The sequence below is a fragment of the Coregonus clupeaformis genome, chromosome 28 (genome assembly GCF_020615455.1).
Source record: "Coregonus clupeaformis isolate EN_2021a chromosome 28, ASM2061545v1, whole genome shotgun sequence".
Classification (NCBI taxonomy): Eukaryota; Metazoa; Chordata; class Actinopteri; order Salmoniformes; family Salmonidae; genus Coregonus; species Coregonus clupeaformis.
In genome coordinates, this window is record NC_059219.1 from 1,383,579 (window position 1) to 1,410,814 (window position 27,236).

The window sequence follows — 27,236 nt, forward strand, 5'->3', positions numbered from 1 at the left end:
ATTGAAGCCTATGGGACTGGCCATCCATCCTAAACAGTTTCTCCCATAGGAATGCAATGTGCTCTAGCCCCACAAGAAAGCAACCCCAGTCTGTAGGGCACTTCAATATATTTTGTCCATTGTTCATTAATTGGCGTAGAGTCATCATTGTCTAAATGTCCTGGAACATAGGCAATAAGACCAATGTTCAGCAATAATAATAATAATAATAATAATAATAATAATAATAATAATAATAACAATAGTGTTCCTTTTACTAAATTGAGAGGGTTTCCTCATCATTGTTTTAGGAGCACAATTTTATAAAAGATATGGATCTATTATATTTCATCTTAAAATTACAGCCAAACGCTTATCTCATAAAACAGACATTAAATAAATCGTTCAATCTGCTATTTTTTATTAGAAAATACAAAACTCACCTCAAAAACAGGCATAATTTGCTTGGCTTGAGGTATGTTGGCAAGATGTATGGATACAACATGGATGGGAACCACAACCAGCATGGAACAGGCATACCGTATCTGCGGGCCAAATAGCACCCTTTTCCCTATACAGTGCACTACTTTTGACCAAGGCCCGTAGGGTGTTCATAGACAATGAAGGGCTGTGGTCATAAGTAGTGCACTACATAGGGAATAGGGTGCCATTTGAGACACATCTTGTGTCTTTAGGCTGCCCGGGACCTTGAGGAGGTTTCCATGTCTGTCGCAGGCACCCTCTGCCTGGATGAAATGAATGTACTGCTGGGTGCATGTGGCCATTGGATTCACAGATCCCTGTTCAGTCTCAGTCTCTTGTCGTGGATGTGCTGCAGCAGAATCCTCCCTCTCTGCTCAACAGTGTGGATGAGAGGTTTCAGGCCACGTGCCCCCCCTCGGCTCTCCCAGAATTCCTTGTCCATATACAGGGAGCTCAGGAGCATGCTCTCCAAGCAGCCAGACTGGAGAACTGATACGGCTCTCTCTGGAAACCTGCCAGAAAAATACAGTAAGACTCACTGTTTGGAAAAGAAATCCAGACAAATACCAGACAACAGATATCAAACCCAATTGACTGAGCATATTGTGATGATGTGGCCTATTTTAGTTTAATCCACCAACAGTTATCCTTCATCTCTGAAGTATTCAGAAAGAAATAACAACAATGCATAGATAGAGTTATGAAGATCCGCCCAATCGCTTCACTGGATTTAGAAAACACAGATTAAGGCTGTGTGATGTGGGGTTGATGTAGGGTTCAACTGAGCTTCTGTACACTAAGGTACTTCCTAAATGGCACCATATTCCCTATATAGTGCAGTACTTTTGGTCAGAGCTCTGGCAGACTAAGCCTATTTCCAGGCTTCTGTCTAGCCTTGAATAGAGGCTGAATAATAGATGTTTGTACTCACTCATCGATGCCCTCTACTAAGTGGAAGTTGAGGTTGTCATGGGGATGATTTGGTCTGCCTGCATTGTCTATGAACACCAGTCTGGTAGGCTCTACCCTCCTCACCTGTAGAAAAAAACATAGACAGACTGTCTAGTTTAGCATAAAGTATCATCACCACTAACTGTATCTCTTTGATAAATATTACTATAGTAATTATGAAATGAAGGCTCGGGAGAATAACTTTCAACTAGATATGACTTCTTTAGACCTCTCACTATATATCAAACTATAAATCAAATCAAAGTTTATTGGTCACATACACAGTCTGGCAGGTGTTAGAGCGGGTGCAGCTAAATGCTTGTGTTAATAGCTCCTAACAATGTAGCAAAAATGTCAAAGTACACAAAACATTATCAAAAACAAAAAAAATAAGAAATCACAAAATGTCAGGACGAATCCAGTTAATAACCCAAATAACACTGAATCAGTAATTCATGTACAACAGAAAATTCACTATATTACAGTGAGATAGGTCAAGAATCCAGTATATAGATAGAAAGTCAACTCCTACTCCTTTCTACAACAGCTGAAATAATAAAGCGTAATGTGCTTAATAGAATTCTATTTGTCTTTGGCAAAAGCGAGTACCAAGTACCAGCAATGAGTTCAGCAGGTTCAGTGGAAAGAGGGAGTAATTATTCCACAGAGCAGTGGTAAAAGAATAGTGATCATCTTTGTCCAACATCGGAATTCTCTTTGTTAAGAATAAAAGGTCTGGATAGTAGTAATAATATTAGTATAGAGCTCTACATTTGTAGAGGTCTGTTTACATTGGCCTATTAGATTATTTAGACAAGCCTCCTGCTAAACCTCCTGCAGGCTCTTATCTTACATTATGTCCAAGTAAGTAAGCCTTGTCTGAGCCAGAATGAGCCAAGATGGCCACCATTGTTCCTGTACCCAAGAAAGCAAAGGTAACTGAACTAAATGACTATCGCCCCGTAGCACTCACCTCTGTCATCATGAAGTGCTTTGAGAGACTAGTCAAGGATCATATCACCTCTGCCTTACCTGTCACCCTAGACCCACTTCAATTTGCTTACCACCCCAATAGATCCACAGACGATGCAATCGCCATCACACTGTACACTGCCCTATCCCATCTGGACAAGAGGAATACCTATGTAAGAATGCTGTTCATTGACTATAGCTCAGCATTCAACACCATAGTACCCTCCAAGCTTATCATTAAGCTCGAGGCCCTGGATCTGAACCCCGCCCTGTGCAACTGGGTCCTGGACTTCCTGAAGGGCCGCCCCCAGGTGGTGAAGATAGGAAACAACATCTGCACTTCGCTGATCCTCAACACTGGGGCCCCACAAGGGTGCGTGCTCAGCCCCCACCTGTACTCCCTGTTCACCCATGACTGCGTGGCCAAGCACGCCTCCAACTCAATCATAAAGTTTGCAGACGACACAACAGTAGTAGGCTTGATTACCAACAATGACGAGACCGCCTACAGGGAGGAGGTGAGGGCTCTGGGAGTGTGGTGCCAGGAAAATAACCTCTCTCAACATCAACAAAACAAAGGAGATGATCATGGACTTCAGGAAACAGCAGAGGGTGCACCCCCCTATCCACATCGACGGGACCACAGTGGAGAAGGTGGAAAGCTTCAAGTTCCTTGGCTTACACATCACTGACAAACTGAAATGGTCCACCCACGCAGACAGTGTGGTGAAGAAGGCGCAACAGAGCCTCTTCAACCTCAGGAGGCTGAAGAAATTTGGCTTGGCACCTAAAACCCTCAAACTTTTACAGATGCACAATTGAGAGCCTCCTGTCGGGCTGTATCACCGCCTGGTACGGCAACTGCACCGCCCACAACCACAGGGCTCTCCAGAGGGTGGTGCGGTCTGCCAAACGCATTACCGGGGGCAAACTACCCGCCCTCCAAGACACCTACAGCACCCGATGTCAAAGGAAGGCCAAAAAGATCATCAAGGACATCAACCACCCGAGCCACTGCCTGTTCACCCCGCTATCATCCAGAAGGCGAGGTCAGTACAGGTGCATCAAAGCTGGGACCAAGAGAATGAAAAACAGCTTCTATCTCAAGGCCATTAGACTGTTAAATATCCATCACTAGCACATTAGAGGCTGCTGCTGCCTATTGAAATCACTGGCCACTTTAAGAAATGGAACACTAGTCACTTTAATAATGTTTACATATCTTGCACTACTCATGTCATATGTATATACTGTATTCTATTCTATAATATTGTACTGTATCTTAGTCCATGCCGCTCTGTCATTGCTTGTCCATATATGTATATATTCTTAAATTCCATTTCTTACTAGATTTGTGTGTATTGGGTATCTGTTGTGAAATTGTTAGATATTACTTGTTAGAAATTACTGCACTGTCGGAGCTAGAAGCACAAGCATTTCGCTACACCCGCAATAACATCTGCTAAACATGTGTATGTGACAAATACAATTAGATTTGATTTGATTTGAATGGCCCATACATTAAGTCCATATGATGTTTTATTGGCTGTGATATGATAGTTACCAGGATGTGCACTAGCACTAGATCCTTCGGGTTCCTGCACTTGGCATGTAGCAGGTTCTCCACACATGGTTCTGCTGGGTCAGGCTGGAAACCGCAGCAGTACCGGTCCAGACGATCATTCACCTGCACGGGGTAATGAAAGAACATGGATTAGTTGGGATTGATCGTCAACAATGTCCTTTCCATAGAATTACATATAGAACTGTGATTTATAGCAGGGGTTCCCAATTGTATACCGATATAAAACAACGCATAAATCCGCGATTCTTTAGGCTAGAAACAAGTGGTAAAACACCCAAGGAAGACGCAACTCTGATGCACATCGGAATGTATTTGATTGGTCTCTATAACATGCAGAAGCTGAGCTACAACTTTCTAAAGTCGAGGAGTGAAAGAAATTAGACTATGTGTTGTTTCAGACTTTGCTTGGGAAGTAATCTTATACAATGTGACTCTGTGGCTATCAATTGATCTATTCACTTTCTGTAAAATAGAATATGTATAATTCAATTGAGTGTTCATATAAATTATCATAATAAAACACATTTGATAACGGTCTATACTTTAATTTCTTTATCCATTATTATGATTATTATCATTTAAAAAAACTAGAGTTGCAGGTAATTAGCTTCAAAACAAAATCAAGCTGGTGATGTATTTAATGCATGCTATCTCAATAAACAGTAATAAAAAAAGCAGTGGGGTGCATGACATTTTTTACATGTCAAAAAGGGGCCCTGGTGAAAAAAGGTTGGGAACTCCTGGTTTATAGGATCTCTTTGGTGCTTTCTTTATAAAGAACCTCAGACTACAGAACAGCTATCCAAGAGGAACATCAAGGGTGACTACAAGAAACTAGTGTAAAATCTATTTATTTTCTGAAATCATCAACCATAGCAAATAACTCTTACGCTTGTTTGCTATGCAGTCATTTATCATTTTGTTGACAGAATTCCAAATGCAGCCAAGTAAGGCCTAAGTGTTGATAGAGTTAGTGACAGTTACAGCTTAAGCCTTTTGCATGAGAGAGAGAGGGAGGTGAGAGGAGGAGGGGAATGGTGAGAGGAGGAGGGGGGGATGGTGAGAGGAGGGATGGTGAGGAGGTAGTTACTCATGTGAGACAGACCCCTAAGGTCAGAGGTCGCCAGAGTTGATTACAGTAAGAGGTGGTTCAGTCATTGTAGGTCAATCACCTGCAGTGAGGGCAAACCAGAGCAAGCTAGCAAAAGCAGTAAGACTGCTATTTTTGCCACCTCAGTTATTGCAGCAAGTCCAATTCTATGAACAAGAATACTATAGCAAAGCCAAACTTTTAAGTGTATATCATCATTTTTAAAATTCATATACATTATAACTTCAGGCTGACTTCTCTCCACTTCACCAACTTCAATTATCACTGCTGACTTGTACAGTACTCACCAGCACTGTTTAAATAAGGAAGCTCTTTTTTCAAAGTTAACACACATCATATTATATTTGTTCATGAATGTATGTATTCACTGCTGACATTTTTTTGTGCATATTCACACAAACAAATCCCCAAATATAATAACACAACATCAACACCTGTGGTACCGTTCTCCTCCTCATTATACCGCAGAACAAACCAACTATCAGGAGCGGAAGGGAGCAATGGAATCCTTGGTGTTAAACTGAGAAGTGGAGACCTTGCCACACTCTCAGAGTGTTACCAAGGTGAGATATGCCCCCAGGTCTGTCTGGGCCTCTCTGTGGTAAAACTCACACCTCACCATTTCGCTTCACTTCTTTAGCGCCTTCAGGAGTTCTCACATCCCTACTACATTTCACCCTTACACTACAACACACTCATTCACTTGGTACCACCAAGTCTCTGGGAAACAGGACATGCTATTAAGGCCTATATCACACACAATAACATCACAAGCTAAACAATAAGCCTACTCACAACTAATTCATAACAATACATTGGTAGCCTTATTAGCCTACAATGGCAATCCAAAGCATCCAAGGCAATGACCAACAACGAGGACACTTGGCGCAAGGTCCTCTTTCTCCTCTGTTCTCCCCAGGCGAAGTGCGTGTGTGACAGTGTGTCCTTCACACTGTTCCCCTTGCTAATTGGTGTTAGGTTGCACATCAGAGCCATTAGATGTGTTAAGTGTGCAGGTAGGAACAAGTGTTACAGGGTCCCAGTCAGCAATTCCACTGAATCAATACAATGCTATTAGCAGTTGGCATGTTACAGGTATTGACTTCTGCAAAGAGACTACTCATGTATTATTCATACAGTGGCTCCCTGCGTCCCAAATGGCACCCTATTCCCTATATAGTGCACTGCTTTTGAGCCGGGGCCCTGGTCAAAAGTAGTGCACTATATAAGAAATAGGGTGCCATTTTGTACTCACACACTATTCTCTCCCCCCACAGTTCAGTTACCCATTCCATTTCATCTCAGAGAGAGAAGACAGTCTTTCTTTATCATTATCATCCACAAGGCTGCAGGGCCAGACGGATTACCAGGACGTGTACTCTGATCATGTGCTGACCAATTGGCAAGTGTCTTCACCGACATTTTCAACATGTTCCTGACTGAGTCTGTAATACCAACATGTTTCAAGCAGACCACCATAGTCCCCGTGCCCAAGGACACTAAGATAACCTGTCTAAATGACTACCGACCCGTAGCACTGACGTCTGTAGCCATGAAGTGCTTTGAAAGGCTGGTCATGGCTCACATCAACACCATTATCCCAGAAACCCTAGACCCACTCCAATTTGCATACCGCCCCAACCGATCCACAGATGATGCAATCTCTATTGCACTCCACACTGCACTTTCCCACCTGGACAAGAGGAACACCTACGTGAGAATGCTATTCATTGACTACAGCTCAGCTTTCAACACCATAGTGCCCTCAAAGCTCATCACTAAGCTAAGGACCCTGGGACTAAACACCTCCCTCTGCAACTGGATCCTGGACTTCCTGACAGGCCGCCCCCAGGTGGTAAGGGTAGGTAACAACACATCTGCCACGCTGATCATCAACACGGGGGCCCCTCAGGGGTGCGTGCTCAGTCCCCTCCTGTACGCCCTGTTCACCCATGACTGCATGGCCAGGCACGATTCCAACACCATCATTCAGTTTGCCGACGACACAACAGTGGTAGGCCTGATCACCGACAACGATGAGACAGCCTATAGGGAGGAGGTCAGAGACCTGGCCGTGTGGTGCCAGGATAACAACCTCTCCCTCAATGTGACCAAGACAAAGGAGATGATTGTGGACTACAGGGAAAAAAAGAGGACTGGGCACACCCCCATTCTCATTGACAGGGCTGTAGTGGAACAGGTTGAGAGCTTCAAGTTCCTTGGTGTCCACATCACCAACAAACTATCATGGTCCAAACACACCAAGACAGTCGTGAAGAGGGCACGACAAAGCCTATTCCCCCTCAGGAGACTGAAAAGATTTGGCATGGGTCCTCAGATCCTCAAAAAGTTATACAGCTGCACCATCGAGAGCATCCTGACTGGTTAAATCACTGCCTGGTATGGCAACTGCTCGGCCTCCGACCGCAAGGCACTACAGAGGGTAGTGCGTACGGCCCAGTACATCACTGGGGCCACGCTTCCTGCCATCCAGGACCTCTATACTAGGCGGTGTCAGAGGAAGGCCCTCAAAATTGTCAAAGACTCCAGCCACCCTAGTCATAGACTGTTCTCTCTGCTACCGCACGGCAAGCGGTACCGGAGCGCCAAGTCTAGGTCCAAAAGGCTTCTCAACAGCTTCTACCCCCAAGTCATAAGACTCCTGAACAGCTCATCATGGCTACCCAGACTATTTGCACCATCTTTTTACACTGCTGCTACTCTGTTAATTATTTATGCATAGTCACTTTAACTCTAGCCACATGTACATATTACCTCAACTACCTCAACTAGCCGGTGCCCCCGCACATTGACTCTGCACCGGTACCCCCTTGTATATAGCCTCCCTACTGTTATTTTATTTTACTTCTGCTCTTTTTTTCTCTACACTTTTTTGTTGTTGTTGTTTTATTTTACTATTTGATTAAGAAATAAATGCATTGTTGGTTAAGGGCTTGTAAGTAAGCATTTCACGGTAATGTCTACACCTGTTGTATTCGGCGCATGTGGCAAATAAAAATTGATTTGATTATCAAATTTTTCTACAGCTGAGTTGGTTCAGTGGCTGTTTTATTGAATAGTTTTCTATTTTTAATAGAATGGGTAGCATGGATAAAATGCTGTAATAGCCTCCAAAGTGAGAGAATTTTGATTGAACACAATCAAAGATTGCAATTTGTGACTCATCTCTTTTAGAGACATTTTCCTATTTGTTTGTGTTTGCTCAGCGTCTGTCACGATCGTCTGAAGAAGCGGACCAATACGCAGCGCGTGGAGTGAACATGATGACTTTATTTTATAAAGCAACCACGAAAAACAACAAATGACGATAGTGAAGTCCTCTGTAACACTGACAGAAACATGGAACAAAAACCCACAACCCCAAGGTGAAAACACACAGTATAAATATGGCTCCCAATCAGAGATAACGAGCCGACAGCTGACACTCGTTACCTCCGATTGGGAGTCATCGACCAAACATAGAAAACAACAACCTAGACACCCAACATAGAAATACACCCTAAATGAAAATAACAACCCTGGCTCAACAATCAGAGTCCCTGGAGCCAGAGTGTCACAGTACCCCCCCCTAAAGGTGCGAACTCCGGGCGCACCAGCATACAGTCTAGGGGAGGGTCTGGGTGGGCGTCTGTCCATGGTGGCGGCTCTGGCCCAGGTCGTGGTCCCCACCCCACCTTAGTCACTATCCGCTTCCGTAGCCCCCTCCACATGACCACCCCCCAACTAAACCCCACTGGATTAAGGGGCGGCACCGGACTAAGGGGCAGCACCGGACTAAGGGGCAGCACCGGACTAAGGGACAGTACCTGACTACGGGGCAGCACCGGCCTGAGGGGCAGCACCGGACTGAATGGCGGATCCTGGCTGGCTGGCTCTGGCGGATCCTGGCTGGACGGCTCTGGCGGATCCTGGCTGGCGGAAGGCTCTGGCTGATCCTGTCTGGCGGAAGGCTCTGGCTGATCCTGTCTGGCGGAAGGCTCTGGCTGATCCTGTCTGGCGGAAGGCTCTGGCTGATCCTGTCTGGCGGAAGGCTCTGGCTGATCCTGTCTGGCGGAAGGCTCTGGCTGATCCTGTCTGGCGGAAGGCTCTGGCTGATCCTGTCTGGCGGAAGGCTCTGGCTGATCCTGTCTGGCGGAAGGCTCTGGCTGATCCTGTCTGGCGGAGAGCTCTAGCGGCTCCCGGTCTGGCGGACGGCTCTGAAGGCTCATGGCAGACGGGCGGCTTTGCAGGCTCAGTACAGACGGGCAGTTCAGACGGCGTTGGGCAGACGGACAGTTCAGACGGCGTTGGGCAGACGGGCAGTTCAGGCGCCGTTGGGCAGACGGGCAGTTCAGACGGCGTTGGGCAGACGGACCGTTCAGGCGCCGTTGGGCAGACGGGCAGTTCAGACGGCGTTGGGCAGACGGACAGTTCAGGCCCCGTTGGGCAGACGGCAGACTCTGGCCGTCTGAGGCGCACCGTAGGCCTGGTGTGTGGTGCCGGAACTGGAGGTACCGGGCTGAGGACACGCATCTCAGGGCTAGTGCGGGGAGAAGCAACAGGGCATGCTTGGCCCTGGGGACGCACCGTAGGCCTGATGCGTGGTGCCGGAACTGGAGGTACCGGGCTGAGGACACGCATCTCAGGGCTAGTGCGGGGAGAAGCAACAGGGCATGCTTGGCCCTGGGGACGCACCGTAGGCCTGATGCGTGGTGCCGGAACTGGAGGTACCGGGCTGAGGACACGCATCTCAGGGCTAGTGCGGGAAGCAGCAACAGGGCATGCTTGGCCCTGGGGACGCACATAAGGCCTAGTGCGGAGAGCAGCAACAGGGCATGCTGGACCCTGGGGACGCACATAAGGCCTAGTGCGGAGAGCAGGAACAGGCCGGGCTGGGCTGGCGACGCGCACCGTATCTCTGGTGCGAGAGGCCGGAACAGGCCGGGCCGGGCTGGCGGCGCACCGTATCCCTGGTGCGTGGAGTAGGAACAGGCCGGGCTGGGCTGGCGACGCGCACCGTATCCCTGGTGCGTGGAGTAGGAACAGGCCGGGCTGAGCTGGCGACGCGCACCGTATCCCTGGTGCGAGTGGCCGGAACAGGCCGGGCCGGGCTGGCGAAGCGCACCCTATCCCTGGTGCGTGGAGCAGGAACAGGCCGGGCTGGGCTGGCGACGCGCACCGCATCCCTGGTGCGAGTGGCCGGAACAGGCCGGGCCGGGCTGGCGTAGCACACCGTGGACCTGGTGCTTGGAGTAGGAACAGGCCGGTCCGTACCGGGAACACACACCACTGGCCTCAACCGAGGATCAGGAACGGGCCGGACCGGACTGGCAACACACATCAGTCTTTCACGCCGTGCCACACACACTTCCCTCCCTCTACTCGCCAATGGCTCCCGTACTCCGTTAGCCTTCTCTCCTTTTCTCCCTGTGGCAGCCTCCTGCTGCCCAGCCGCCTAAGCCATGTGCCCCCAAAAAAATTTTTTGGGGTTGCCTCCCGTCCTTCCGACGATGGCCCTGCCGATGCCGTTGCTCCTCTCGCCGTCGCCTCTCCACCGTCTCGTTCCATGGTCGGCGATCCATACCATCCAGGATCTCCTCCCAAGTCCAGGACCCTTTACCGTCCAACAGTTCCTCCCATGTCCAGACCCTTTGCTCCTGGGACGCGCTGCTTGGTCCTTTTATGGTGGGTTTTTCTGTCACGATCGTCTGAAGAAGCGGACCAATACGCAGCGCGTGGAGTGAACATGATGACTTTATTTTATAAAGCAACCACGAAAAACAACAAATGACGATAGTGAAGTCCTCTGTAACACTGACAGAAACATGGAACAAAAACCCACAACCCCAAGGTGAAAACACACAGTATAAATATGGCTCCCAATCAGAGATAACGAGCCGACAGCTGACACTCGTTACCTCCGATTGGGAGTCATCGACCAAACATAGAAAACAACAACCTAGACACCCAACATAGAAATACACCCTAAATGAAAATAACAACCCTGGCTCAACAATCAGAGTCCCTGGAGCCAGAGTGTCACAGCGTCTTTATGCCTTTGAAAAATTGTGAGACATTATTTTCTGAAACAATCTGTATTCTGCCCCCAATTCATATGCATTGGCTATGTAACGATGACTGTTTACCCTGCAGTAACAAAGGAATGGATGGAAAAAGTAACCCCCACGATACATTTTTCTAAATGTTTTGTTTACTAAGTGGTGTCCATCATCCCCATCATCTTCCTGCCATTCATAGACTACCCTTTTTAATACCAAGTCTCCATGGCCTTGTAGTTTTTACCCATTCGAGCGCACCAGCACATCGTTTATTTCTTGTGGGGGGTTTTTCTAAACAAAGAAATATACTTTCTTCTGGCTATAGAGACAGACAGCGAGAAGAGCAGCTGGTATCACTTTCCTCTCATACCTTCCTAATGTGGACTTCCGTGATTGCCGGGCATCCCTATGGCAACCCTGACTTTGACTTCACTCTGCCAGCAGCCAGACATTGGGTCTTTAGAGGCCTGATGAAGACCGAGACTGGTGTGTGTGTGTGTATGAAATCTCTCTCTATACCATACATACTAACTCTCTCTTACTTGCAATAAACATCATTGGGTTGTTGGCTTCATTGCCACCTCTCATCCCCTAAAGGCAGCTTAGATATTCCCCATGCAGAGTTACACTGACACACTACTCCATTTAGAGTGGCACTGTGGCAGAGCTGGCCTTATCAACCCTGTATTAATTACATCCTCTCAGGATGTCTCAGCTTTACACACACACACACACACACACAAACACACACACACACACACACACACACACACAGATCCTCCATCCGGCTCTTACAAGGACCATCAGTCATCCTTTATAACACAATAAAGATCTCCAGCTTCATTATAAATCACTGGCAGATCATAAACGAGTTTGAAGCTAAATTAGAGATAAACATTGTGTTGATTTCTTATTGAACTGCGCTGATACATTCATCTAGTAGGGAGAATGATAATGACTTATTATGTTGTATGTCTAGTAAGCTGACGGGATGCCCTCACTACAATATCCTTCTACCTGTGATACATGAAAAAACATCATTATCTGATAATCAATTACATTTATCGCTCCAGAAGGAGAAAGTCACACTCTTTTCATTGGCCGGGATCTTTTAATCAAAGGCAGTTTAGTGAGTTGAGTTCTTCATATAAGACCTTGGCAAGACAATCCAGTGCTCAAATAGACTCATTATCAAGGACTGCCAGTCTGCTATTAGACGAGGTCTGTGGATTTCATCCAGTGAGAATGTTCTTTAATGCAAAACAAGAGCTGCATCCCAAATGGCACCCTATTTCCTTTACATTGCACTACTTTAGACCAGGGCCCATAGGGCTATAGTCAAAAGTAGTGCACTATATGGGGAATATGGTGCCATTTGGGATGCAGCCAAGGACCGTTGGCTGCTCTGAGTGTTCCCAGTCTGCCTGACCTCATGAGCCATTATCAGCTGAGCCCTCCATAGTGACGTTAAGTGAATCACTAGCTAACTGTCAGTTTATACATCGTAGTGGAATAACAACTTTACAAAACGTACATCGCTCAAGGTGAGGTGAGATTTCAATCAGAACTCTAGTCTATGCATTATTTCAATAGGTTGTCTTCACATGGTGTGATTCAAAGGATATAGAATGTTATCAGTTTGGATGTGTAAGTTTGAGCGGCAGATCAGGATCAAAATGAGTTACGGTTATGGCTAAGGTTAGGGATACGGTTAGGAATTAAGATAGGGTTAGAATGCCTGGCATTAGGAGCCATACAAAATCTAACAGTCACATATCCACTACCTATCCATTTTTCTGACCTCTTAACTCTAGCCAATGTATTTATCTTAAAAGCTCAAATCAATGCTGTCAATAGGTTAAATAAAAGGGTTTAACGAGTGTGATTGGAGGATACAGAGTGTTATCAGTTGTTCTATACCTGTAGGAGGAAGTCAAAGAGGGCCAGGCGCCCCCACTCCGCATGGTGAACCCCCACACAGGGGGTCTCGTTGAGGGCCACCCCGCTGCTGCTGCCACACCTGGCCCTCAGCAGGCTCTGGTACTGGGGCCAGGTGAGAGGGAACGAGTTCTGGTCATTGTCATCATCAGCCAGGTGCTGGATGCCTGGGTCCCACCACACCACGGGTCTGGCTGCCCCTCTGGTGTATTTATAAGGCAGGATGTCACTGTGGAAGGCCCTGGACACTGTGGGCAGACTCCTGTTCAAGCCGAGAACACGGTCTAAATGGAAGGCGAAGACTTCGAACCAGTCGTCTGGACGTTTGATCAGGGCACACAGACCCTGCTGGCAGTGCCCACTGTGGTCAGCCAATGGAGCCCCAAGAGAAGGGTCATGATGAGGGGCACCCAGCCCTACATGGAGGACCTGTCCGTGGGCTGGGATCCTGGCCTTACTGACAACCTCGCTGCCTGAGAGGAACTCCATCTTGTGAATATCGTCCTTGCTGAGCCATGGCAGGGAGTCAGGGTCCCCAGTCCTTATTCTCCGTGTGTCAGTGTCTGGAAACTCCCTCTCTCCAGCTGACATCTTACACCAGTGGGCCTCCCCCCCTCTCCCATTCTCTGCTTCTGCTGTGGGCCGGGTCTCTTTACGCCCAGACGAAGGGGGCCTCTTCCTCTTTGAGGCCACTGCTGACTGTCTGTCATGTTTCCTGTGTTCTCTGGGGACCTTTTTCACAGCCTGCTGCTTGGTTAGGTCCTTCCTCCCTGCCTGCCCTGCCTGCCCTGCCTGCCCTGCCTGCCCTGTGTGCCCCTGGTCCTGCCTCTGTTCATCTGGAGTATATTTGTGCTCAGAGTCAGACAGGCCAAGGTCTGCAGTAGAAGGGCGGCTCTGGCTACGCGCTACAGTCTGGGGCACGGCTGGGTGGAGGTTCTCTTGTCTGGGAAGAGGTGGTGGCTGGGTGGAGAGCTCTGAACCACTGCAGTTGGTTAGATGGCTTCCATCATGCCTTATTAGTGCAGCATTGACTGTCAATGGCTGGATATTATATTGTTTGTCTCTACTAGAACTTTGCGGAATCTCTTTCTTCTCTTTCCTTTTGGAGGCGATGCCCTTAGTTTTACGATTCTTCTTCTTGTTATTGCTTTGAGTTCTCTCATATGTCATGCTAGCTGCTCTTCTATCCAGTTTGGGCTGGTCCATCACCAGGTGATGCTTGGAGGACTCTTTGACTTTGTCACTCTGCTTCCAACCTCCACTGTGACCGTTGAGGGGTAGAGGAAGATGGTGGTGAGGGGCCAACGTGGCCCTTTCCCTGGGTCTAGCCCTCGCTCTATACACTCCGGCTCCAGCAGAGCTCAGGCCTCGTGAGGGCAGCCTGCGTGTCTTAGAGGGGGGGAAGGGGAGGGTGTTGATCACCACCACAGACAGGGTAAAGAGGAGGAGGAAGGCCCCCACTGCCCACCTCTTGCAGCAGATCTTGGACCACACTCTCAAGGCCTACATGCATGGGAAACAGCAAACAAAGAGAAAGTTAGGTCTGTAGTTAGGGGCAAACCACCAAAAAGCCATGATTATAATGGAGCAGAGCCATAAATCAAAGATAATATATTTACTCTCTAAACTGTACGGTCGCTGGTCGGCCACTTGAACTGAACAGCTCAGATTTCAGTGTGTGTTTACAGAAGAGGGAACTTAAATGTCTTAGAGGTTGAGAAATGCAAATACCAGTATGCAGACTGAAGGACGAGGGCAAACAAAAAACATCCAAATGAAATACTTTATTATTTGGCAAGTTATTCTGTTAAAACACTAAGCTCTAGAGAGAGAGAGAGAGAGAGAGAGAGAGAGAGAGAGAGAGAGAGAGAGAGAGAGAGAGAGAGAGAGACATAATATGACATTTGAAATGTCTTTATTCTTTTGGAACTTCTGAGTGTAATGTTTACTGTTAATATTTATTTCACTTTTGTTTACTATCTACTTCACTTGCTTTGGCAATGTTAACATACGTTTCCCATGCCAATAAAGCCCTTAAATTGAATTTAATTTAATTTAATTGAGAGAGCGAGAGAGAGAGAGAGAGAGAGAGAGAGAGAGAGAGAGAGAGAGAGAGAGAGAGAGAGAGAGAGAGAGAGAGAGAGAGAGACAGATAGAGACAGAAAGAGATGAGAGGAAGGGGAGAGCGAGAGAGAAGATAGAAAAAAAGGAGAGAGGAGAGGAGGAGACAAAGAGAGAAAAATAGTTAATCCACATGTATCCCGTCTGCAATGCACACAAGTGTAAATAAAGCCTTTCTCAGCCACAGCTGGGCTTTCCTCAGTTTATAGGAAAGTTACAGTTACTGAGCTGAGACAAATACTATGGCACACACATAGATATTGCAGCATTCCCTTCTGCATGCCAGACCATCCAGAATGTGCTGACAGATACTGTGTGCCAAATGGCATATAGTGCACTCCTTTTGACCAAGGCCCATAGGGAATAGGGTGCCATTTGGGACACAGGCAGATTCTGGATGGCTTACCTCTACTGCAGCCTCTGTGATGATGAATTACTTTTCTGTGGCATAGGCCTACATACAAACCGGTCCCATTCCATAAAGTCTCCATCGCATGTAGAGCATGTATGCCATTGAGATAAATCAAATCAGATGTATCTCTATGGAGTATGCTCTCAATGTTATTCAAACCTATGGTAAATCCAGAGGCAGTTTTTTATCTGAATCATATATCAATGAAAGGATTAGGCTATGGTATAGAGCTATAGAGACTATGGTATAGCGCTATAGAGGCTATGGTTATAGAGGCTATAGAGCATATGGTTACAGAGGCTATAGAGGCTATGGTATAGAGCTATAGAGGCTATGGTATAGAGCTATAGATACTATGGTGTAGAGCTATAGAGGCTATGGTATAGAGCTATAGAGACTATGGTATAGAGCTATAGAGACTATGGTATAGAGCTATAGATACTATGGTGTAGAGCTATAGAGGCTATGGTATAGAGCTATAGAGGCTATGGTATAGAGCTATAGATACTATGGTGTAGAGCTATAGAGGCTATGGTATAGAGCTATAGAGACTATGGTATAGAGGCTATAGAGCCTATGGTATAAAGCTATAGAGACTATGGTATAGAGCTATAGAGGCTATGGTATATAGCTATAGAGACTATGGCAGAGCTATAGAGACTATGGTATAGAGCTATAGAGACTATGGTATAGAGCTATAGAGACTATGGTATAGAGCTATAGAGGCTATGGTATAGAGCTATAGAGACTATGGTATAGAGCTATAGAGGCTATGGTATAGAGCTATAGAGACTATGGTATAGAGCTATAGAGGCTATGGTATAGAGCTATAGAGACTATGGTATAGAGCTATAGAGACTATGGTATAGAGCTATAGAGGCTATGGTATAGAGCTATAGAGACTATGGTATAGAGCTATAGAGGCTATGGTATAGAGCTATAGAGACTATGGTATAGAGCTATAGAGGCTATGGTATAGAGCTATAGAGGCTATGGTATAGAGCTATAGAGGCTATGGTATAGAGCTATAGAGACTATGGTATAGAGCTATAGAGCCATGACTACATGGAACTCTCTCCCATCTAAGTTAACCCAAGCAATAAAATCAGATAAAAAAATAACCCATAAAACAACACCTCATGGCACAATTCGGCCTCTGAAGACATACACACACTAACACACACACACACACATTTTATACACACGCACCCACACATTATTCTTAGTGATGTAATATAGTATTGTAAAATTGTAATGTAATAATGGAGCAATGTAAATTTGTATGATGTTTTGTATGATGTAATGTTTTATTTATGTTTGGACCCCAGGAAGAGTAGCTGCTACCTTGGCAACAGCTAATGGGGATCCTAATAAAATACTAAAGACTAAATACTATGGTTCCATTCGATCTTCACATACATACAGTATAATGGAAATAACTTAGCTTCTTCCATCTTTTTGTTTCCAATCTTTTCATTTTTTTCTGAGTTACATTTAGATGAATATTTAGTAACACTGATTAGTGAGAAACTGCCATCAAGGATCAGCTTTACTGACCCACAATACAACTCTGCTAATCACATAACCAATAGTAGGTGAAAGCAGTCATCTCTCAGAAAGACAACTTACATCAGCTGTCCCTCTGCCTGCCTCTCTCCTGTCCTCTTTCTCCTCCTCCCTCTCGACTCTCCTTCTCTCTGAGGGAATTCAACAGAAGGAATGTTTCAAACCCATGAGATCTTTTCCCAATCGGTGGCTGACGGCAGTTTTACAGCTTTCCCAGATCCCACCTGTGAATGGATTTCATTATGCTCTTCTGAAAGAATGTCATGCCAGTAGTTCTGACTGAGTCAGGGGTCCTGATGGGCTTTTAGATGTCCGTGGAGATCCCTGTCTGAATAAGATCCCCAGGCATATGTGTAGATCTGAGATAGTTGGATAGGTAGAAAAAAGTATACCACCAGAATATAGTGGTAGCTCCATCTTGCCCTCTGATAGGCCAGGTGGAATTCCAGCTATATTGCTTATACCTATCCAATCCTTTCATTCTACAGAAGTGCCCATAGGGTCTATCTCTAGGGATTCATTTGGATAAGATATGTCCTGCACTTATACTGTACATTGTAATAAGCTGCTGAGCAGCACAGACATTCTTTGGCAGTGGGTGGGTAAAGCTGAAGTTTCACTCTGCCAAGGTCCAACACCCTCTCTCCAGTGACGCAATGCACCAGCCTCCACCTGGCAAAGTCAGAGAGCTCACTCACACTCACTGATGAAACCTGCTCTCCAATAACACATTAAATCACATTCCAAAGTTCTGGAATTTTGTGGAAGTGACACAGATGCACCCTGTCTTGACCCTGTCCACTCCTGCTCAAAAGTAGTGCACTATATAGGGAATAGGGTGTCATTTCAGATGCACACAGGGGCTGTTTTCTTGTGGGTTTTGTGCCACAGGCAGGTGAAGCTATGATGCAAGCCAAGTGTTGTCTTGTCAAGTGACTCAGTTTGTTTTCCCAGTGGTTTGGCCAACCAGCTCTAATTAGTGGTCAGGCATGTAGCACCTTGTGTGTCTGTGTGACTGTGTGACTGTGCGACTGTGTCAACATGAAGACATTGTGTTGATTCTCAGTGGCATGCACAGCAAGGGGGTATGATACACAGGTCAACACCACACCAAACCACATCACAAAAAACAACAAGACAAATGCCTTGGTGTCAAATTTGATAGGAATTTTAATAATCACAAAAACAAAATAGTTTGAAATTGACACAGTCATTGTTGTATTGCATGGCTGTTGTTGAACGGTTTTCAGCTCACATGCTATATGATCTGTTACATCTGCCACACAACACATCTTAGCACCTATGTTACACAAAGAATACTAGAAGAATACAGGAAGTATACAGTAGCTTAACTTTATTGAGTGGAGTCATCCTCGTCAATGACCTTTCTTGCAGTGATCTTTACCAATAGTTGTTCAGCATTTGTCTGTGTTCCACCTCAGTCTAATGCCAGCTAGCCTCCCACTCATTTCAGCAGGCCAGGTGCCTGCTGCTTTTACCTTCTGGTCCATTCTTTTTACATCTCTTCTCCTTTTTTAGACGGAACGCTCGAGGATTTAGACGGAACGCTCGAGGACAGGTTTGCAGGAATGCTGAGACATGCAACAAATTCTTTACAGGATTCAAAGAAGATTAGGAGAAAATATGTCTCATTATTTTCTGTTTGGTGGAGAGGGGGAGGAGGAGAAAGAGGAGAGGGAGGAAGAGAGGAAGGCTGGAAGAGAGAAAGGTGGGAGTAGGGAGGGAGAGTGGGAGGGGAGAGAGAGAGAGAAAAAGGAGAGAGAAAGGGAGAGGGGGGGGGCTACTGTAGGTGAATAGCACTAATATTACACAGAGAATAGCATCTAAAAAGAGCTCCTGAAGTAGTGGGAGGAGAACAGACTGGCTTGGTGGTCAGGCTTTAGGGACAGTCACAGTCATACTCTGGAAAAGCACTGGGCTGCAGCTCTATTAGCATAGCCACGTACACTAGCATGTGGAGGGAGGCTCTCTCTCTTTCCTGCTGATACATTGTAGTTAATCACCCGTTGAGAATGAAATTCCTGCATGGCAGAACAAAGGAGTAAATTCTCTCGCCATTCTACCATGGCAAAACCGATACACTGTGACTACACACATAATATTATTCAGTTAATAGGCATCATCTACTTGTTAATGGGCATGTATGAATTGTACGTGTGAAATTGTGTGAAACCATGTCTATTCGCATGAGTGCACGTGTCTGTTTGTATGTATGGGCACAGGAGGTTTAGGGGGTATTGAAATGTTCTAACATGAAATGAATTGCTTCCATTTTCATGTAGAGTATTATTGTGTACATTAAATAGATGTTCTAGTCAAAGAGAGGGAAACATATATTGTCTCACATGACCATTCAGTCCCAGTGCTGAGGCAACTTTGAAAGAGAAAAATAAGCCAGAACCTCCCTTTCAATAAACCGCATCCAACAAAAAGGCTAACTAAGAATGTATTAAATCCATTGACTGCTTTGTAAAACCACACAGAACATCACAACAAACAATCATGTTCTGCTGTGTTGTTGACTGGTGAGTGGTGAGGGAGAACAAAGTCTATCATCTGACAGTAATATGACATGATGGCATGGAAATGGCAGCATGAGATCTCTCCACTGATGTCAGACAGAGGAAGACCTTAATTGAATCAGGCACCACATCTCTGCTACCTGAGAGATCACACTGACCGGCAGTGTTATGGAGCAAAACACAGCAAAACATTATCGCAGGATGGCTATACTGAAAGGAAAGGAATAAACTGTGTGCTTGGTTGAACACAAATGCATGAGGGAGAGTGGGAGAGAGAGGAAGTGGTGTTTTGAAAATGTAATAGAGTGCAAGCAGTAATGCACATGACGCCCTAGGCTGGATTAAAATAGTCTTACTGGCAACACACACACACACACTCAAACACTCTCTCTCTCGCTTTCTCTAGATTTATAGCAATGCTGAGTTCCAAGTGACCTTGACAATACCACAATACCTGATGATGCATATTTCACTGCAACGACCCCATCCCATGGGAAAAGAAACCAGCTCGTCCCATAGAATGAAACGTAAACTGCTGCTCATCATTATCCTCCCCAGTCAACATCAGCAATATCCTCCTTTCCACTGGTCTCTTACTATATCAGAGGTCCATTCTCATAATGGGCTAATCATAGGTCTACATTTAAGCAATAAGGCCCGAGGGGGTGTGGTATATGGCCAATATACCATGGCTAAGGGCTGTTCTTATGCACGACGCAACGCAGAGTGCTAGGACACAGCCCTTAGCCGTGGTATATTGGCCATATACCACAAACCCCCCGAAGTGCCTTATTGCTATTATAAACTGGTTACCAACGTAATTAGAGCAGTAAAAATACATGTTGTCATACCCACGGTATGCGGTCTGATATACCACAGCTTTCAGCCAATCAGCATTCAGGGCTTGAACCACCCAGTTTATATTCTGCTTTATATCCTGGGACCTGGGAGAGAGAGTGGTGGGATAGGGGCCCAAACAGAACAGTGCAAAATATTCTCCTTTTTAACCAAGCCTCTCTCTGAGTGACAGCCAGGCTGATACAGGGGTGCTCCTCCGCTGCACACACACAGAGCCCTTCAGTGTAATGACCTGATGATGTTAATCTACAAAGGGAACTCTGCAGGTGTGCGAGAGAAAAAGAGTGAGAGAGTGAAAGAGAGAAGGGGAGATAGAGAGGGGAAGAGGAGAAGAGAAGCAACCATCTGCTGCTTAGCCTGTCCCGTGCGCGCTTGTTTGTGTGTGTATGCGTGTGTGTGTGTGTGTGTCTGCAGATCCTCTCAAGCTCTGTCAGGTTGGATAGGGAGCCTCGCTGCACAGCTATTTTCAGGTCTCTCCAGAGATGTTTGATCGGGTTCAAGTCCGGGCTCTGGTTGGGCCACTCAAGGACATTCAGAGACTTGTCCCGAAGCCACTCCTGCGTTGTCTTGGCTGTGTGCTCAGGGTCGTTGTCCTGTTGGAAGGTGAATCTTGGCCCCAGTCTGAGGTCCTGAGCGCTCTGGAGCAGGTTTTCATCAAGGATCTCTCTGTACTTTTCTCTGTTCTTCTTTCCCTCGATCCTGACTAGTCACCCAGTCCCTGCTGCTGAAAAACATCCCCACAGCATGATGCTGCCACCACCATGCTTCACTGTAGGGATTTCCTCCAGACGTGACACTTGGCATTTAGGCCAAAGAGTTCAATCTTGGTTTCATCAGACCAGAAAATCTTGTTTCTCATTGTCTGAGAGTTCTTTAGATGCCTTTTGGCAAACTCCAAGCGGGATGTCATGTGCCTTTTACTGAGGAGTGGCTTCCGTCTGGCCACTCAACCATAATGGCCTGATTGGTGGAGTGCTACAGAGATGGTTGTCCTTCTGGAAGTTCTCCCATCTCCACAGAGAAACTCTGGAGCTCTGTCAACGCCTCTTTGTTATGGCAGAGGCATCATTACTCAGTATAGGAGTGTGACAACAGCCAATCTGCTGCAGTCACTGATTCACTCACACACAGTGTGAGACTGAAGAAGTCAGCCCAGAGCTGGTTATTTCAAGTAAACACAGACACAAAAGAGACAAATAGAGACCACTACACATATTCTACACACACACAAACGTCATCCGAAGCAGCGCGCAGAGCAGGGCATGCCTGGAGAGACAGGTGGGGACAGCTCTGGATCACTGTCCAGATCCTGTTATCACAGTAGTGAGTCAAATCACTGCAGGTTTTCTGAATGACAGCGGAAAACATCTTTAAGTGTGACAGGCAAACTGTATGTGCATTATTGTCTGGATGGATATGTGAGATACAGGAGAGTCATGATCCAAACATTCCCCAAGGGTATATTGCTACTGTGTCAGAGGAAAGTCTACAAGGTAAAGCCTACAAGACAGTGTAGTCTACAGTAAGGTTATCAGTCAGTTACTTTTCAAGCTATACCCAAAGAACAATGGCAATTTGAACAGGACACTATTGTGCATTGTATTTGCACTAAATGTCAAATATTGCAGTTCATTCAAATTATGCACGAGAGCAGCATGTCCTAGTGTGATTTTGAATTACAAATTGATATCACCCACCTGCAGTATCAACTGCTTAAGGTCAATTGAATGTCCTGTGGCAGTGTGGTTAGCTGCTGATAACATTGTATTCTATGCATGTAAATGAATGCCGGCCAACTGACGTCCCATGGGGCACACTGTTGATGCATTTAGCCGGCTGAATACATTTGTGATTTATTACACACGCACGCACACACACACACTCACTCACACACACAGACGTTAAGCAGGAGCCCTAATAGTAGTCAGTGAGGCGCTGCTCTCTGCTGTGCAGTTTTCAGGCCCCATGCCAGACCCTGGCTGCACAGTGATAAATAATGTCACACACACTGGGACCGTCTTGAGAGCATGTTTGCCTTTTCAGTTGTTGCAAGTTGAAATCATAATCTAAAACATTTCACAAAAAAGCCCAATAGCCCAAACAATTTGATTGAATTTTCATGCTTCCACCAATCACGCATGTTAGTATATCAAGGAACGATGCCTAGGGATATATATTATAATCTCCAGGCCTTAGTTACAGCTATGAAAAACATTAATCCACTGAGCAAAAATGTTCTAACCATATGGCTGCAATGTGTGAGCACACTTAAGAAGGTCAAGGTCTGCTTTTAATCTGACATACCATGGCAAGAGAGGAACCTAAGAAGTAGAATGACATTTTGGTGCGAAGTTGGCCCAGAATAAGCAACATTTCGTTCTTTCATCATCGTAACACAAAAACACAAGACAAAAGCTTGATTTACCAAACAAAATCACCACTATTTGGTGATAGAAACCTCCTGCCAGACCTCTCCTCCCCTCCTCTCCTCTCCCCCCTCCCCTCCTCCAAATGTATTTTCTATGTGGTTTACTGAGATTATAAGCAACCTACAACCCATCAGCGTTTTTCCTGGTCCCCAGTTGGACCAACCTGTTTTCTCATCAATAAACACACTCTGGAAACCTCAGTACCACACACAGTCCTGCAACCACATCCCCGGTCTAATCTTACCACCAACCTTTTACAAGGACCCATCTTTCCCCTAATGCTCTCTGGTACTGGGATATGTAAAGATGCTCCAAATACATCAGGCCTCATAAAACAGGAGCTTATAGCCAGAGTTCAGAGCTGTTATGACATGTTCCTTCTTCCCAGTGAAAAGGTAAGCTCACTAGGTAGAATTCCTGCACAGTGCACACTGAAACCTATATGAAAGTGTATACATGTGTAGGTTGCACTGATCACACACACACATTCAAGCACACACACACACACACACACACACACACACACTAAAACCCAGATGGAAAGTGTGTGAGTTATAAAAGTTCAGACACCAGTGCTTGGTTGGTAATTTTACCTACTTCACGCAGACCTACTAGTCCATATAAAGAGATCCACAGGTACTGTAGAACCTTTTAGGACTAATATGAAACTGTATTTGACTCCAGTTTTTTCATCACAATTCAATCATTTTAAGTACTTATTATACTTATCTTTAGTTTATGGCATAACGGCAACCTAATGTCAAGAGGGTGTTGTTTTGCCCCCTGAACTGCAGTGGTGTGGAGTCCTGTCCTCCTAACAGATTCACTTGGAAGCCAATATTAGATGGGTCATTTATAATGCATTGAGGCAACAAGCATTCCATCCCGTCTGAGACAGGAACCATGGGCTTGTTTGAATTGCTCTGCTCCGAGAACCGAAACTGCCTGGAATATGGTATTTGACATCGGTTGGCCCTCCCTTTAAACGCATAAAGTTACGGAACTGCTTTCACTTTAAAAGCAAACCCAGGAACTGAATTTCCAGCTGAGAATACAACCATGGATGGACAGCACTCACAGTGCCTTGTGTCTAACCAATATCCTGTGGGGTTTTAGTTTTTTTTTTTGTGCCCGAGTACAGCAGTGAATTCCAATGGGGCCCCTTGAATGACTTGAGGCAGACTTGAGGTTGAGGTTGTAGTCGGTGCATGCTTGTGTTTGAAGAGAAGAGATGCCTCTCTCTACCTCACTTGAGCTTTGAATTTATGGCTGAGCACAGAAACATTGCATTCAGACAGAGCTGATCACTATTCAAATACAGTCTAGGGTGCCAAACACTTTTTTGTTGTTGCCAGGAGTGAAGTAGTTACCTCTACATATAAAAAGAACACAATAAATAACAGGTTGTAAAATCCATAACACAATACTCATTATGCTTAATTTAAGGTCCAACACATGATAATAAATTGGAGTTATTCTTGGATTCCATGGAGCTCTTCAAACCATGGTCTCCTGTCTTCATGTATGGAATCAATTAAGAAATGTGAGACTGCTGGTGGAACTGGAAGACATGATTCCTGATCATCCAGTTGAAGGAGTGTTTTGACTAAAACTTTTTTAAACTTTCTGTAAGAGGGTTTACTATCAACTTGAATATTTGTAAGGCATGAAAATATCATTTTCTAAGTAGATTTTCTATCAGATTAATATAATAAGTTATCATGCTTTCTCAACATGAAAGATTATCTGAATATAAACGTTTATTACTTCTAGTCTCGCCACTCATTCTACTGATAAGGGTATCACAGTAATACATTCAGTTGAAATTGACAGTCTACTTTGTTTTACCATAAATAATGACACTTCACAAGTTTCTCTGATCAGGAGTCAGTGCACAACAGACAGAATGGATAGAGGAAGTCAGCTCTTCGTGCTGATGTGTCAAAATATGACCGATAACAACTGCTCTGAGCTGACCACTTGCTTGCTTCTTTTCCTTCAGGAAAAATAGGATTACAATTCCGTATCACATGAAATAAAGGTACACATCATTTCGGCGACTTATTTAGCAGGTTAAAAAAACGTGTCTGCTCTTTCACATACAGTGTAGCCTACAGATATAATTGGTACTGCTTTTTTAGCCAAACGGTTTGGAAGTTGGCTATTCTGGAGCATTATCAAGACCAGAATAAACAAAATTGCAGGAAGACCGTGCAAATTCAACACTTTCACGTGGATGCGCAGCCTAAAACAAAGTTTCAAATTGTGCTATAGGGCAGCAAAACGAGAATGCTGATTTAAGGAAACGTGAACCACACTTACCATCGTTTCCCCGACTCGGGTGCATTCCACAAGGAACGTTTACAGCCTTTATTATCGTGCAAACACGTCCGGTGACACCATGTAGATACGGTTACATACACTTTATTGAAGATTGGACAGCATTGGTTCTGAAGATGCAGCGTGCGTGAAGTCTCCAGTTTCTCCACAATGCTTTTTCCATAGGCTATCACTTGAGCATTTGAATTGAACTATGTTTCATCTCATTCTATAGGCTACATTGCGGTTGTCATTATTGTAGGGTACCTTGTCAGCAATAAAGGTAACAATAAATATCGCAAATTACAATACTTAAGTAGGCTACAGTACGTTTCATTGGCTTTTAACTGTTGTGGTAGCCAACTTACTTCTCCAGAAGAAAGCCCAACCTACAGTTTTGCTTTACAGCAAAGTGGAGCATAGGCATATCACAAGCAGCCGTCACTCCCGAGGGACCCGTGCGTTTTGGAAAGTTTATCTCACAGTAAAAGTCCTCTTTCTGGGACTGGATGGGTATTTGGTAGACTAGGAATGCGCTGTAATTTGAGAGCAGTCGGCCTGTCTGCGCAGCGCTTGCGTGGTGTAGCTGTCCATACAGTGAGGGAAAAAGTATTTGATCCCCTGCTGATTTTGTACGTTTGCCCACTGACAAAGAAATGATCAGTCTATAATTTTAATGGTAGGTTTATTTGAACAGTGAGAGACAGAATAACAACAAAAAAATCCAGAAAAACGAATGTCAAAAATTTTATATAAATTGATTTGCATTTTAATGAGGGAAATAAGTATTTGACCCCTCTGCAAAACAAGACTTAATACTTGGTGGCAAAACCCTTGTTGGCAATCACAGAGGTCAGATGTTTCTTATAGTTGGCCACCAGGTTTGCACACATCTCAGGAGGGATTTTGTCCCACTCCTCTTTGCAGATCTTCTCCAAGTCATTAAGATTTTGAGCCTGACGTATGGGAACTCGAACCTTCAGCTCCCTCCACAGATTTTCTATGGGATTAAGGTCTGGAGACTGGCTAGACCACTCCAGGACCTTAATGCGCTTCTTCTTGAGCCACTCCTTTGTTGCCTTGGCCGTGTGTTTTGGGTCATTGTCATGCTGGAATACCCATCCATGACCCATTTTCAATGCCCTGGCTGAGGGAAGGAGGTTCTCACCCAAGATTTGACGGTACATGGCGCCGTCCATCGTCCCTTTGATGCGGTGAAGTTGTCCTGTCCCCTTAGCAGAAAAACACCCCAAAGCATAATGTTTCCACCTCCATGTTTGACGGTGGGGATGGTGTTCTTGGGGTCATAGGCAGCATTCCTCCTCCTCCAAACATGGCGAGTTGAGTTGATGCCAAAGAGCTCCATTTTGGTCTCATCTGACCACAACACTTTCACCCAGTTCTCCTCTGAATCATTCAGATGTTCAGTGGCAAACTTCAGACGGGCCTTTATATGTGCTTTCTTGAGCAGGGGGACCTTGCGGGCGCTGCAGGATTTCAGTCCTTCACGGCGTAGTGTGTTACCAATTGTTTTCTTGGTGACTATGGTCCCAGCTGCCTTGAGATCATTGACAAGATCCTCCCATGTAGTTCTGGGCTGATTCCTCACCGTTCTCATGATCATTGCAACTCTACGAGGTGAGATCTTGCATGGAGCCCCAGGCCGAGGGAGATTGACAGTTATTTTGTGTTTCTTCCATTTGCGAATAATCGCACCAACTGTTGTCACCTTCTCACCAAGCTGCTTGGTGATGGTCTTGTAGCCCATTCCAGCCTTGTGTAGGTCTACAATCTTGTCCCTGACATCCTTGGAGAGCTCTTTGGTCTTGGCCATGGTGGAGAGTTTGGAATCTGATTGATTGATTGCTTCTGTGGACAGTTGTCTTTTATACAGGTAACAAATTGAGATT

General features: G+C 45.4%; 1 protein-coding gene across 1 annotated transcript; it reads right to left on the reverse strand.

The window, feature by feature from the left end:
• Positions 1–331: 331 nt before the first annotated feature.
• Positions 332–25,782, reverse strand: LOC121570667 (Golgi-associated kinase 1A-like). Its single transcript, XM_041882141.1, has 5 exons — positions 25,330–25,782; positions 13,061–14,581; positions 3,950–4,072; positions 1,394–1,497; positions 332–974 (listed from the first exon to the last, which is right to left on the reverse strand). Exons 1-5 carry the CDS (start codon positions 25,330–25,332, stop codon positions 770–772), a joined length of 1,956 nt encoding a protein of 651 aa, XP_041738075.1. The 5' UTR covers positions 25,333–25,782; the 3' UTR covers positions 332–769.
• Between the last annotated feature and the right edge of the window lie 1,454 nt (positions 25,783–27,236).